At 37.0% G+C, this 14,772-nt stretch overlaps 1 protein-coding gene across 11 annotated transcripts in view; it reads right to left on the bottom strand.

Moving 5' to 3' along the window:
* Positions 1–14,772, bottom strand: part of LOC122403695 (liprin-alpha-1) — a 170,510-nt gene that overhangs the window by 5,751 nt on the left and 149,987 nt on the right. For 4 of the 11 annotated variants that reach the window (XM_043407377.1, XM_043407380.1, XM_043407388.1 and 1 more), the window contains 10 exons: positions 10,525–10,812; positions 10,291–10,434; positions 9,389–9,548; positions 8,950–9,311; positions 8,636–8,878; positions 5,808–5,990; positions 5,647–5,739; positions 5,408–5,568; positions 4,979–5,026; positions 2,804–3,059 (listed from right to left, as the gene is read on the bottom strand). In XM_043407377.1, coding sequence (XP_043263312.1) covers positions 2,804–3,059; positions 4,979–5,026; positions 5,408–5,568; positions 5,647–5,739; positions 5,808–5,990; positions 8,636–8,878; positions 8,950–9,311; positions 9,389–9,548; positions 10,291–10,434; positions 10,525–10,812 — 1,938 coding nt within the window. The remainder of the gene's footprint in view (positions 1–2,803; positions 3,060–4,978; positions 5,027–5,407; positions 5,569–5,646; positions 5,740–5,807; positions 5,991–8,635; positions 8,879–8,949; positions 9,312–9,388; positions 9,549–10,290; positions 10,435–10,524; positions 10,813–14,772) is intronic. The other 7 variants (XM_043407386.1, XM_043407379.1, XM_043407381.1 and 4 more) reach the window with 7 other exon arrangements.

The raw sequence follows: 14,772 nt of genomic DNA, 5'->3' as shown, positions 1-14,772 counted from the left end.
TACATTTCTAGATATTGTAAATTTTATATACAGTAAGGAGCATTAATGAACCGATGACCACAAGTTTTGTATACATTTTTATTTATCGTTAAGAATGTGGAAGAATATTAAGAAATAAATATTACAGTAATTTTTATCATATTTAGAAGTAACGTAAGAAAGTTTTTCAATAATCAATGTCTCCTGGTTTAGCAATGGCAAAGAAAATGGATCGACTCGGTTTTGCACCGGTCGGTAAAAGGAATGTTTACGTGGAATGTTCTAGCAGAATGTTTAAAGCTAGCAGCTTCGAATGTTTACAAAATGTTATTGTACGTTTTTGCATTCAGTTTACCGCAATCAGTCGAACGGAAAGGCACGGAAGCGAAGTAAGAATAAGTATGAAGTCAATTGCTCCAAATTGTTTAAAAAAAGTCATTTCTTTTTTGAATGGCAGTTTGTCAAGGCATCAGACGGCGAAAAATTGTTAGACAATCGACAGTGCAGAGAATAAGAAAAAACTACTGTAAAGGTATATTACTTAATGTTGGAGGAAGACCAAAAAAGTGATCGCTGCAGGATGAACGAAGAATTATACGGTTTGTCACATCTGGTGAAGCTTCAAGTGCCATCATGGCTACACAATTATTAAAAGAAGATACGAATAGAAATAAGTAAATGGCACGAAGGACACTCAAATAAGCAGACTTTAGAGGCATTAAGAAGAAAAAGAAGCCAATGTTATCAAGGTCTGGGTTAGGTCTGAGATAAAAATTAATGTCGAATCACACTCGACATAGGAGTGCAAAGGGTTAAGATAATTTGGATTATTAACTAATCCAGACCTAACCCAGATCTAACTCAGATCTAATCCAGACCTAACCCAGACCTAACCCAGACGTAATGCAGACCTAACCCAGACCTAAGCTAGACCTAAGCTAGACCTAACTCAGACCTAACCTAGACATAATCCAGACCTAACCCAGACCTAACTCAGATCTAATCCGGACCTAACCCAGACCTAACCCAGACCTAAGCTAGACCTAAGCTAGACCTAACCCAGACCTAAGCTAGACCTAAGCTAGACCTAACCCAAACCTAACCGAGACATAATCCAGACCTAACCCAGACCTAACTCAGACCCTAGATCTGGGTTAGGTCTGGGTTAGGTCCGGATTAGATCTGAGTTAGGTCTGGGTTAGGTCTGGGTTACGTCTGGGTTAGGTCTGGGTTACGTCTGGGTTAGGTCTGAATTAGATCTGAGTTAGGTCTGGGTTAGGTCTGGGTTAGGTCTGGGTTAGGTCTGGGTTAGGTCTGGATTAAATCTGAATTAGGTCTGGGTTAGGTCTGGGTTAGGTCTGGGTAAAAAGTATCAAATCTGAACAACTACTGAATGGGAATGGGTTATTTGGTCAGACGAGACCAAAATTAACAGAATTTGTTCAGATGGCATGTCTCGGTGCTGGATTCGTAACAATGAAAGGCTTAAACCACCACATGTAAAGCAAACGGTAAAACATGGTGGCAGATCCCTAATGTTTTGGGGATGCCTAACAGCATTTGGTGTTGAATTACTGCACCAAATTAATAACATCATGAATCAGTACGTGTACAAAGATATTTTACAAGATCATCTCATAGATGCTGTTGAAAATATGCCATTCGAAGAAGAAAATGTAATTTTCATGCATCATCGAGACCCTAAGCACACTGCTAAAAGTGTGAAAAATTGGTTCGATACTAAAAAATTTTCTGTTTTGGATTGGCCTGGACAGAGCCCCGATCTCAACCCCATAGAGAATCTATGGGGGTTACTGAAAAGACGACTTTGGGATTCATGACTCCCAACCAACTTCAATCACGAATTTGCATAACAGAATTCAAGAACAGTGGGAACAAATATCTCCAGATTCTTGTAAAAAGTTACTAGAAAGTGTGCCAAAGAGAATTAGTGCAGTTTTTCAAGCAAAAGGGTGGTGAACGAAATATTAAAAATAAATAATATATTAAATATTGTGAAATATTGGACGTGGTGCAAAACTGAGTCAATCTATTGTTCGTATTATTCATAAACAACAAGATGTTAATTACCGAAAGACTTTCTTATGTTACATGTAACTGTGATAAAAATAATTATAATGTTTATTTTTTGCTATTCTTTTATATTCCTAGTAATAAATAATGATTTATGCAAAACTTGTGGTCATTGGTTCACTTATGCTCCTTACTGTACATGCGACTACGTACAACCTATTGTACCATAACTTGTTTATTAACAAGCACTTGATAAATTATTGTAGACACTGTATATTGCGTAACACGTTTATTTATTTATTTATACTAAAGGATACCAAATTTTTATACGAAATGGTGCTTGACAAGATTAGAAGCGTTTCAATTTAGTCTTAATCTACAAGCATTTATTCTATGTTTATAAGTCGTACCACTTTGTTCGTTGCAGATAGAAACAAAAAATAACACAAGGGAAATTGGAATGTTTGAGAAAAGTCTGCATCCTGTGTCTATTTTTCAGAAGATCAACGATGCACCGATAAAAGTGCAATTACACGTTCTTTGATAATTAAATATTGGACGTGGTGCAAAACTGAGTCAATCTATTGTTCGTACTATTCATAAACAACAAGATGTTAATTACCGAAAGACTTTCTTACGTTACATCTAACTGTGATAAAAATAATTATAATGTTTATTTTTTGTTATTCTTTTATATTCCTAGTAATAAATAATGATTTATGCAAAACTTGTGGTCATTGGTTCACTTATGCTCCTTACTGTAACTTTATCCATAAAGTCATTCACTTACTTTTTCTTTCTTGCTGAAGAATCTGCCAAGACTGCTTTTAATACCCTTCTTCTTCTGAGCGGCGGCAACCGCCGCGGCTGTTGCTGAACTCATGGTTGTTTGCATGTGCAAATGTGAGCTAGACAGCTGGCCAATCGGCAATCCGACACCAGCTAAGTTGTTCTTGTGCAAACTGTCCTGGCTGCTGTGACGTGAGGACAATGGGGAAGGGGGAGTCCCAGAATTGAGTGCGCCGTTGTTATGTTGCCCATGCCTGCTGCATGGAGCGCTAATCTAGTTTCTATCTCTACTCTAAACAATGCATTCTGACCCACACAAGGACACTATTTGTCTTTACTTTTCTTCTATATTCTATCTACCTTATCGAAATTTTCTTCGGATTTATTTTAACAATACAATTATATAATCAACTCAACGGTATTTGTTAAATTAACTAATACTTTTTATTGCATACTTTCATCTTTCTTACTAGGCACATTGCTGAATTTTAAAATGTGCTTTAAATTGCATAAGATAACATGTGATTAGGGAACTTACTGAGCCAAGTGAATTGCAGTACTTAAAAAATGTTAGCAATGGTACGATCACGTTACGCGCTTGTATAAATTTTTAATCTATAAGCATAAAATGTTATTTATCTTTAAATGATATTATATGTATGTATATATATAGTTAAAAGTATTCTCATCATTTTGTTACACTTGTATCTATTATTTTAAAGCATGAAAAACTAAATTCTTCTGCATGCATAAGCCTGTAATTAAATCTACATCCGATCCGATGAATTTGTCAATAAAATTCAAAATTTAATGATGGATAATGCACATATGAAAGTCATCACATCGTGACAATCGCTAGAAGCATATGAATCTATTAAACTAAGAAAACTACAAATGAATCTAGACGTCCATGGAAAAACGATATCGAAACTAAAGCAAATTTTAATCGATAGCGAAAACGTGGCAAAAACTAATGTCGAACGGAAAACATTTTTCCAGGGACATCTAAAGTTTTTAACTATTTTCAATCAAATAATGAGAAGAAAAAACTTGTAATACCTACTCAGTATTACAGGCAAGGCATAAAAACCTGGAAATATAGCTAATCACTGCTTATGAGATGGGATTGTCATATTAAGTACTCTTTAGGACAAAGATACAGAAGGACTATCTTGCTATAATACCTTCTTAACACTTTACCGACCGATAGCCTATTAATCAACTGTTTTATCGACCGACGTTTACCGACCGATAGGCTATTAATCGACTGTTTTATCGGCCGACGTTTACCGACCGATAGCCTATTAATCAACTGTTTTATCGACCGACGTTTACCGACCGATAGCATATTAATCAACTGTTTTACCGGCCAACGCTTACCGACCGATAGCCTATTAATCGACTGTTTTACCGGCCAACGCTTACCGACTGATAGCCTATTAATCAACTGTTTTACCGGCCGACGTTTACCGACCGATAGCCGATTAATGAACCGCTACCGGTCGGTAAAGTGTTAATAATACCATATTAAGTTGCTCGTCTGTAAATAATAAAATTAATTGCATAATACGACTGCGTCCATCTATATCTTTGCAATCTATTTTGTAAAAAGACAACCTTATTCGTGCAGAAGATTCAGACATGGCGTTTATTCGATGCAATTCTCTTGGCTGCCTAAATTCCCTCGTTTGTCTGAGACAGCGGTGTCTGTCGTGAACTGGGCAGGCTTGAATGTACGATGGGTGGAAGAAGCTACTATCAGTTTCTTCCGGGGACTCATTTCTATCAGATCTATCAGATGGTTCGTCCGTACCACTGTGCTCGAAAATTGGGGCTGTAGGCATGTATATGACACCTTGTATACTATTCGTTTGATTCCATTATTTTGCGATAAGAAATTCATTTGCAAACGATAGAAAAACACTCGCGACATACAGAAACCTTGGATATTTAAAAGCTACACTAGGTAAATATTGACGTTTATCATTCTCTATTTTGCTCTTTCATAAGTAAGTTCCTTTTTCCAAAATAGTGGTACAAAAAGGATCTGTTACCATCGATGTCACTTATGTCGACCTCAAGGTTGTTCATTTCATGCCCACATGGACCACTCAAATATGTCGGGCACAGCGGCATATGTTGCGGATTACATGCAGTACTACAATCATTAATTAACCTGTGAGCAGGAAAACCACTGCTGGGAAATCCGGTTTGTCTAGTGCGTCTGGCAGCATAAACAACGGACAATACTACTTACAAAATCATTAGATGACTTTTGGCAATCCCACCTCCATATATGCAAGGACTTCAATAATTTAATTACTTCATACATTTCATTACTCGAGCGTTTACAATTTAATAAAATAACACACTGTTGGTATTCAATTGCGTACAAGAAATGTAACTCTTATTTCCCAGCAAAGTAACAAGAGAAATAATTAATAATTCACTTTTCAAGGAGTCCTTATTGTCAGAGATGTGGTTGCTAAAGTATTGTTTATAGTGTACTATCAGTTTTTGTTCGGATAATACTCGTGTAGTTCAAGCATCGACACAAAAAATGTGGTACTTGTCGATAATGATAAATGGAAAATTAAACGCGTACCTTCTCAGCTCCTCTTGACTATGCGCAAGCGCTTGTACTGCCCGTTCCAGCCTGATCGATCGAGCGGTCAATGGTGAAGCTGCATCGCTGCCAACACTTCCTGCACCGCCAGTACTGTCTCTTTCGCTCACTGAATGCAATTCTTCGCCTGACAACTGCAACTACGATACGAGAGAAAGTTACATGTACGTTCCCACAAATTATTTACAGAAATAATTTTAATCGCGATGGGAACTGACCTGGCTCGCAGGAAGAGATTCTGAAAGTTGACCTGGACTAGCTAAAGAGGCAGCATACTGGTGGAGATGTGCCGGAGACATAGATGCTGGAGCCTTTGAACGAATAACGAAATTAAATTGGAACAATGGAAAAGTATAAATTAAAAGACAATGATACTCACAGTATGATACTTGTGTAAGTAATCCCTATTAGGACTGTGATGTGATTTTGGTGTAGATCGTCCACTCAACGGTGGCGATGCTCGTTCGAGACTTCGTCCCCTCACCAATAAATTCATATGTTCAAGACTACCTACGCGGGATTCCAATTCTTCCGCGCGTGCTTCGGTACTTTGTTTTTCTTCCTAGTAGAATATTCAAATTAAACTGTCCTTTATTAACACTTTGACGACCGCTCACACAACATGTGTGCGATGCTACCGCCGAAGGTTGTTGGCCAGTACCACACTCTTTGTGTGATAATTTATGAATGTAAACAAGCGTGGATATTACTATTGGCTTCGTATTTCATCGCCACGTCTTTGATTTTAGGTAATTATTGCCAATTTTTTATTTTTGATTTTAAACTACAGTGGGTGTACCACGTAAATTATGGAGCAGATATCGGCGCTCGACGTTGGTGTAGTACGCTAAGCTGCCGTACAAGCGCTAGTGTCGCGCTCGTTTTCTAGTTCAAAATGTTGAAATAGCGCTAGTTTCACTTGTGTTTTGTTGAAGCAACAACAAGTAACAATATGACAACAGTAAGTACAATACGACAATATTAGCAAGTTTTATTATTGACTACAACCGGTATATGAAAGGGGTCCAATACTTGAGTTATTACCCCATTTATAGAAAAACAAAAAAGTGGACCAAGAAAGTTTCTTTGTATTTCATAAATTGCGCCATATTTAACTCGTTCTGTATATATCGACATTTGAACAAGGAGCACATTCGGAAATTAAATTACCACGATTTTTTAATTAAATTAGGAACTGCGTGGATTAAAAATGATGCTGATTCTACTACATCTCGTGTCGTTCGTTCCAATCCAGTGGAAAGATTAACTGGAGGAATAAAACATCAATTAGTTCAAATATCGGCAATAAAAAAGGGTGTACGAAGGGATTGCCATGTTTGCTATGCAAATAAAATTAGAAAACCTACATATTTTATGTGCAAGACATGTAAAATACCATTACATGTAGGTGATTGCTTTAATAATTATCATACAAAGGAAAAATATTAACACTAGATTGCCCAAGGAAGTCATTTTGACTGCTTTTTAATTTCAATTAGAAAAACAATTATGTATATAATGACACAATTTCTTAGAATTTTGTGACTTTTTGCACAACATATAAATGCGTTTATTAATAATTGTAGTTACCTTACCCCTCCTTCATTTCCGGTATATATATATGTGTTATACCTATATCGCCCAAAAGCAGTCATTTTGACTGCTTGGGAAATTTTAAATAATCAAATCACTCTTATTATTGAATTGAGTAAATTTCTTATATGACCAGTTCGGCTCTGTATTGAAATAACAGTTTTCATTTTTTTTCGATTACCAACACATGATAACATACAAGTACATGATAAATTGTCGATTTGGGCGTACCTAACCCAGACCTAACCCAGACCTAACCCAGACCTAATCCAGACCTAACCCAGATCTAATTCAGATCTAATCCAGACCTAACCCTGAGCTAACTCAGGTCTAATCCAGACCTAACCCAGAGCTAACTCAGATCTAATCCAGACCTAACCCAGACCTAACTCAGACCTAACCCAGATCTAATCCAGACCTAACCCAGATCTAGGCTCTGGGTTAGGTCTGGGTTATGTCTCGGTTAGGTCTGGGTTAGGTCTGGATTAGATCTGAGTTAGCTCTGGGTTAGGTCTGGATTAAATCTGAATTAGATCTGGGTTAGGTCTGGTATAGGTCTGGGTTAGGTCTCGGTTATGTCTCGGTTAGGTCTGGGTTAGGTCTGGATTAGATCTGAGTTAGCTCTGGGTTAGGTCTGGATTAGATCTGGGTTAGGTCTGGTATATGTCTGGGTTAGCTCTGAGTTAGGTCTGGATTAGTTAATAATCCAATTTTAAGATAATTTGGATTATTAACTAATCCAGACCTAACCCAGACATAAACCAGACCTAACTCAGATCTAATCCAGACCTAACCCAGAGCTAACTCAGATCTAATCCAGACCTAACCCAGACCTAACCGAGACATAACCCAGACCTAACCCAGACCCTAGATCTGGGTTAGGTCTGGATTAGATCTGAGTCAGATCTGAGTTAGGTCTGGGTTAGGTCTGGATTAGATCTGAGTTAGCTCTGGGTTAGGTCTGGATTAGATCTGAATTAGATCTGGGTTAGGTCTGGTATAGGTCTGGGTTAGGTCTGGGTTAGGTCTGGATTAGTTAAAAATCCAAATTATCTTAAAATTGGATTATTAACTAATCCAGACCTAACCCAGACCTAACCCAGATCTAATCCAGATCTAATCCAGACCTAACCCAGACCTAACTCAGATCTAACTCAGATCTAATCCAGACCTAACCCAGACCTATTGATAAATTGCAGTTTCTCAATAACCTAAAGTAGTACTTGTTATTCGAATCTTTATGCAGTGATACTTGTTCTAACAAGTTGTTTATTTTATTTCTGCGCCCTAAATTCATAATATTATAACATAATATTAAAAATTCATTTTAAACAAATTTCTTTACACATTAGTTAGTCTTTCACGATGCAGTAATTTTGACTGCTTTTGGGCAATATAGGTATATACTAAGTCTCAGTCTTTCTAGTGTTAAATTTGTCGTTAAATTGTTGTTGTTTTTTGTTTTATGTTAACTTTTTCGTGAATTCAATAAAGTTCTTTAAAATTAATTCTTGAAAAATACTGCCAGGCCCCTGGAGACGTTTGACTGCGTAGACGGGCGGTCGTTAAAGTGTTAATACACAGATTATAATAAAATGAAGAAATTTTAATTACCTGAATCAACCTAATTTCATTATTAATTGCATCTAATTGTTCCTGTAACATTAATGCTAACGTTTGAGCATCTGTGTGCCCCGTAGGACTAATTACATCGGCCGCACAACTGAAAAGACTTTCGTTATCCCCGTCGCCCTCCGCATCGCTGGAAACGTCAAACGCTTGCTGCACATTTGCAAGAACATGCGCTTGCTGCAACTTTTCCCATTCCTGTTCCGCTAAAGTGCGTGCTACATAATTCTGAAAAATTTTGCAATATGTTTCTTGGATTCTTCGATCGTACATTTCGGTATTTTATTAGCCAAAGATACCTTGGACGAGTCTTCTTCGATCGCGGATCGTTTGGCTGACCTCCTTGGCAGTGAGTGCGTGTCAAAACTACTGTGACTTGCGCTTCTAGAGAAAGAGCCAGGATCCACTGCATTGGGAGACAAACTTCTGGTCAAAGCATCTGTTTGTTGGATATTGAATGCAATTTCTTGTTGAAGCATTTGCCTTTTCACATTATCGATTTCAAGCCGGGCCTTTCCCAATTCCTTAACTATATCGGCCTTTTCATTCTGAAGATCTTCAGCGAGCTTTCTTGTCTTCTCGAGCTCTTGCGTAAGCGCATTCTTCTCTTCCAATGCGTGCATTCTTTCTTTCAAATGCAGTTGTAGTCTTTCGTTAGATTCTGAAAGTACATATCAAAACATAAATATCAGAAAACTTTTACTATAGGTAAATTCAACCAAAATGAACGTAAATTACCAGACAGAAGTTTATCAACGGTCGCGCTAAGTCGCGTATTATGTTCCTCGTTCATTTTTAGTCGCTGATTGACTCGCATCACTTCCGCATTTTTCTCTTCGAGTTGCGTTTCTAATCTTTGTATCCTATCTTCAGCGCTGCCGTGTCTTTCTTGAGCCTGCTTGTTAAATATTAGATACCGTTAAAATTACTTATCTAGATCATGCTGGAATTTCAAACAGATTTAAATATAATTTTGTGAAAGTATAATTATTTAATTATTCTTTACATGAAAGTACAGGTAAAATTAACTTAATTTAGATTTAAAATGAAGATTTAACGAATTTAGTTAGTGAAGAATAAATACGTGCCTAAACACTGTTTCTTAGAGAAATGTGATAAAAAAAATTAAAACTATAGATTAATAACAAGCTTGAAAAATAATAACATCGATCGCTTTGCTTAGTATATTCAGTGTTAGACTGAAATTGAATGTATTATTTCCAATACGGAATACTATTTATTACGAGCTTCAATATTACCTTTGTAATCAATACTATTTGTTTTCTAGTTAAATTTTTTTTATCAGAAATAGATACAAAATGTTGTATCAGGATTGACGGCATAGTGTACTTATTAATTCGAGCACATTAAATGAGAACTGTAAGAAAGTTTTCGAGTAGTGTTTGTTGTTTGCGTAGCACGTAATCGAGTACTGCATGAACAGTGATATAAAGTATGCGACAGGAGGACATTGCTGTAAGTTAAATACGTTAACTGAGGTACAGTAAAGATTAATTTTAAGAAAAAGTATCGGAGAGGCAAGCATTCTAGACAAAGATATATTTTGGGGAGAATCAACAGAAGTGCAGAGGAATAAAAATAGGACAAATTTGATGATACGATTTAATTCCCCTGCGTACCTGGTTGGGCCTCCTCACCTGCGTCAGAGCCTCCATCCTCTGTTTCAATTGCTCTTCCATTTCTGGTAACTTAGCGTACTGGGCTAATTTCTGTTCTGCCAATTCCAGTTTCTCCTGTATAGCTGCTATTTTTTCTTCTTGGAGCTAACAAATATTTAAACCCAGTCGTGTAAATAATAACAATCTTTCGCAAATTCGTTTTCGATTCATTTATCAAATACAAGTACGAATTACCTTTAATTGAGCCTTCTTGTGTTGCAGCTCCTGTTCCAATTTTTCATTGAGATCATGCAAACTAGTAGATTCCCGTTGAGCATTAAGATATCGTTTTTCAAGAGTTGCTATCCTCTCTTCTTGGTCCTCTTTTTGGGCAACATTTTCGCGCAGGTCTCTTTGTAGTTTGACATTCGTTTCTTGCGTCTTTAGGAGGTCCTTTTGCGCCTTGGATAAAGATTCCTCCAACTCCGCTACTCGACCACTTAATTCTGCTACCCGTCGTTGCCATGTGCTTAACTCTGAGCTCTAAAATAAGCATTACAATCATTATTAAAAACGTTCATTCGACTTTACGACATTATTTATGTGTTTGTGGAAAGAGTATTAAGAAGGGCATTACAGTATCTATGCAATCTGTAATACGACAGAAACTTTTGTTATTTGACCTAAAATTTTTAGGGTACTACATGAAAGGTTTTATCTACTTTAAACATAAAATATTATTTTATAAATTGTATACGTGTTTACATTGTATAGAATGTTTCGTGTCTGTATATATACGTTACATTAATAATCAAGCTGTTTATACAACAAATTTGTTTGGAAGATATTCATTCTTAATCACTAAACCATGCGAATACGGGACACGTGAAAACACGTCGTTATATTCATTCCAACAACATGCCATGGGCACCATTGAAAATGGCACATGAAAGAAAGAGAGAGAGAGAGAAATAATCAATGTTGTGCGAGACAGTGTTATCGAACATGTTGATACAGTTTCTGTTAAACGTTTGAAAAAATTCCATCTCAGTGGCGGGAAAATTTTAAGTTGTACCACAACTATCTGTTCTGATCCGTAACGTTTAATAGACATAGACTAAAACTGATCTTGAAGAGAATTCTTTAGTGTCGGTGTTACATACAGACTAAAACCATTAATAAGGATATTATTTTAACATGATATAATTCTATTTGCGATAACATCATGCACTGTAATAAGAAAATAAAGGTAATTCTTTGGAATCATGGCCGCCTCACCAATTTGGATCAAATATGGTGAAGGTATCAATATTTTAAACAACTTTTCCCTATATTCATAGGGTATATAGGATACATTGTATTGAGTAAAAAAAGTTTATTAAACATAGGTCGAAAGGTCAACCGTTTCTGAGTTTTTAAACTTTTTTGTTTGTTATTATCATAATTGACTTGCTACTGAATTTTCAATGTTTACAGAAGATTTTTCATGCGTCCACCTTCCATTTTTAGACACGCTTGGCATCTTCATTTTACAGAATCGCTAACTCTGGAAAATTCCATATTTCTGTCGAATTGTTTGATAAGAATGATGGATTTGGTTACGTAATTCTTCTAAGTCATTCATCGGAGAGGAATACACTTTTTAAATATCCCCATAAGAAGAAGTCTAAAGGGTTTAAATCGGGGGATCGAGGAGGCCATGCAACTGGTCCACCATGTCCAATCCACCTTTAATCGAACACCATGTTCAAATGGTCTCTCACATTACGCACAAAATGAGAAGGCGCCCAATCATGCATGTACCACATCGATAATCTTTCTGCCAAAGGCATATCATCCAAGTATCGAGGTAATGTATTCACCAAGAAGTTGAAATAAGCAACTACGTCAATCATGACACTAGCAAAAATGTTTATATCTCAAAAATGGTTGACCTTTCGACCTATGTTTACTAAAGCTTTTTTACTCGGTACAGTGTATCCTGTTTTTTATGTTTTTTTGAACACCCTGTATATGTTATCGCTGCTCAGCTATAGTCTTTGAGATATTTGCAAAAAATTGTTGCTTCTCCATAAAATTAAATTCTAATACCACAGGCATTCATTTCAGCGTGAAGGAAGATGAGGTGTAAAGGTCAGAACTTGTGTATTTGCCATGATCAGATTGAGTTTTATTAACACTAGAAAGACTGAGACTTAGTATATACCTATATTGCCCAAAAGCAGTCAAAATTACTGCATTGTGAAAGACTAACTAATGTGTAAAGAAATTTGTTTAAAATGAATTTTTAATATTATGTTATAATATTATGAATTTAGGGCGCAGAAATAAAATAAACAACTTGTTAGAACAAGTATCACTGCATAAAGATTCGAATAACAAGTACTACTTTAGGTTATTGAGAAACTGCAATTTATCAATAGGTCTGGGTTAGGTCTGGATTAGATCTGAGTTAGATCTGGGTTAGGTCTGGGTTAGGTCTGGGTTAGGTCTGGGTTAGGTCTGGGTTAGGTCTGAGTTAGGTCTGGATTAGATCTGGGTTAGGTCTGGGTTAGGTCTCATTTACACTGTTGTTGTATTTTGTAATTTCCAAGTGTATGATTTGGTTTGGACTCGAAAAAATGTTGAATGGGACTTGACGAACAATGCTTTTAAGTGTTTTATTTGCAATTTACCTGTTAAAATAAGTGTTTTATTTACACTGTTGTTGTATTTTGTAATTTCCAAGTGTATGATATCTGTTTGGTTTGGACTTGAAAGAATGTCGAGTGAGACTTGATGAAGGTGCTCCTGAGATCAAAATTGATGTCGAATCACACTCGACATAGGAGTGCAAAGGGTTAAGATAATTTGGATTATTAACTAATCCAGACCTAACCCAGACCTAACCCAGACCTAAACCAGACCTAACCCAGATCTAATTCAGATCTAATCCAGACCTAACCCAGAGCTAACTCAGATCTAATCCAGACCTAACCCAGACCTAACTCAGATCTAACTCAGATCTAATCCAGACCTAACCCAGATCTAGGGTCTGGGTTAGGTCTGGGTTATGTCTGGGTTAGGTCTGGGTTAGGTCTGGGTTATGTCTGAGTTAGGTCTGGGTTAGGTCTGGATTAGTTAATAATCCAAATTATCTTAAAATTGGATTATTAACTAATCCAGACCTAACTCAGACCTAACCCAGACCTAAACCAGACCTAACCCAGATCTAATTCAGATCTAATCCAGACCTAACCCAGAGCTAACTCAGATCTAATCCAGACCTAACCCAGACCTAACTCAGATCTAACTCAGATCTAATCCAGACCAAACCCAGATCTAGGGTCTGGGTTAGGTCTGGGTTAGGTCTGGATTATGTCTCGGTTAGGTCTGGATTAGATCTGAGTTAGATCTGAGTTAGGTCTGGGTTAGGTCTGGATTAGATCTGAGTTAGGTCTGGGTTAGGTCTGGATTAGATCTGGGTTAGGTCTGGTTTAGGTCTGGATTAGATCTGGGTTAGGTCTGGGTTAGGTCTCATTTACACTGTTGTTGTATTTTGTAATTTCCAAGTGTATGATTTGGTTTGGACTCGAAAAAATGTTGAATGGGACTTGACGAACAATGCTTTTAAGTGTTTTATTTGCAATTTACCTGTTAAAATAAGTGTTTTATTTACACTGTTGTTGTATTTTGTAATTTCCAAGTGTATGATATCTGTTTGGTTTGGACTTGAAAGAATGTCGAGTGAGACTTGATGAAGGTGCTCCTGAGATCAAAATTGATGTCGAATCACACTCGACATAGGAGTGCAAAGGGTTAAGATAATTTGGATTATTAACTAATCCAGACCTAACCCAGACCTAACCCAGACCTAAACCAGACCTAACCCAGATCTAATTCAGATCTAATCCAGACCTAACCCAGAGCTAACTCAGATCTAATCCAGACCTAACCCAGACCTAACTCAGATCTAACTCAGATCTAATCCAGACCTAACCCAGATCTAGGGTCTGGGTTAGGTCTGGGTTATGTCTGGGTTAGGTCTGGGTTAGGTCTGGGTTATGTCTGAGTTAGGTCTGGGTTAGGTCTGGATTAGTTAATAATCCAAATTATCTTAAAATTGGATTATTAACTAATCCAGACCTAACTCAGACCTAACCCAGACCTAAACCAGACCTAACCCAGATCTAATTCAGATCTAATCCAGACCTAACCCAGAGCTAACTCAGATCTAATCCAGACCTAACCCAGACCTAACTCAGATCTAACTCAGATCTAATCCAGACCAAACCCAGATCTAGGGTCTGGGTTAGGTCTGGGTTAGGTCTGGATTATGTCTCGGTTAGGTCTGGATTAGATCTGAGTTAGATCTGAGTTAGGTCTGGGTTAGGTCTGGATTAGATCTGAGTTAGGTCTGGGTTAGGTCTGGATTAGATCTGGGTTAGGTCTGGTTTAGGTCTGGGTTAGGTCTGGGTTAGGTCTGGATTAGTTAATAATCCAAATTATCTTAAAATTGGATTA

Source organism: Colletes gigas, unplaced genomic scaffold (assembly GCF_013123115.1).
Source record: "Colletes gigas isolate AHSC1104 unplaced genomic scaffold, ASM1312311v1 Colletes_gigas_Sc00070, whole genome shotgun sequence".
NCBI lineage: Eukaryota > Metazoa > Arthropoda > Insecta > Hymenoptera > Colletidae > Colletes > Colletes gigas.
The sequence above is the reverse complement of the archived record's forward strand: the minus strand, read 5'-3'. Positions and strand labels throughout refer to the sequence as shown.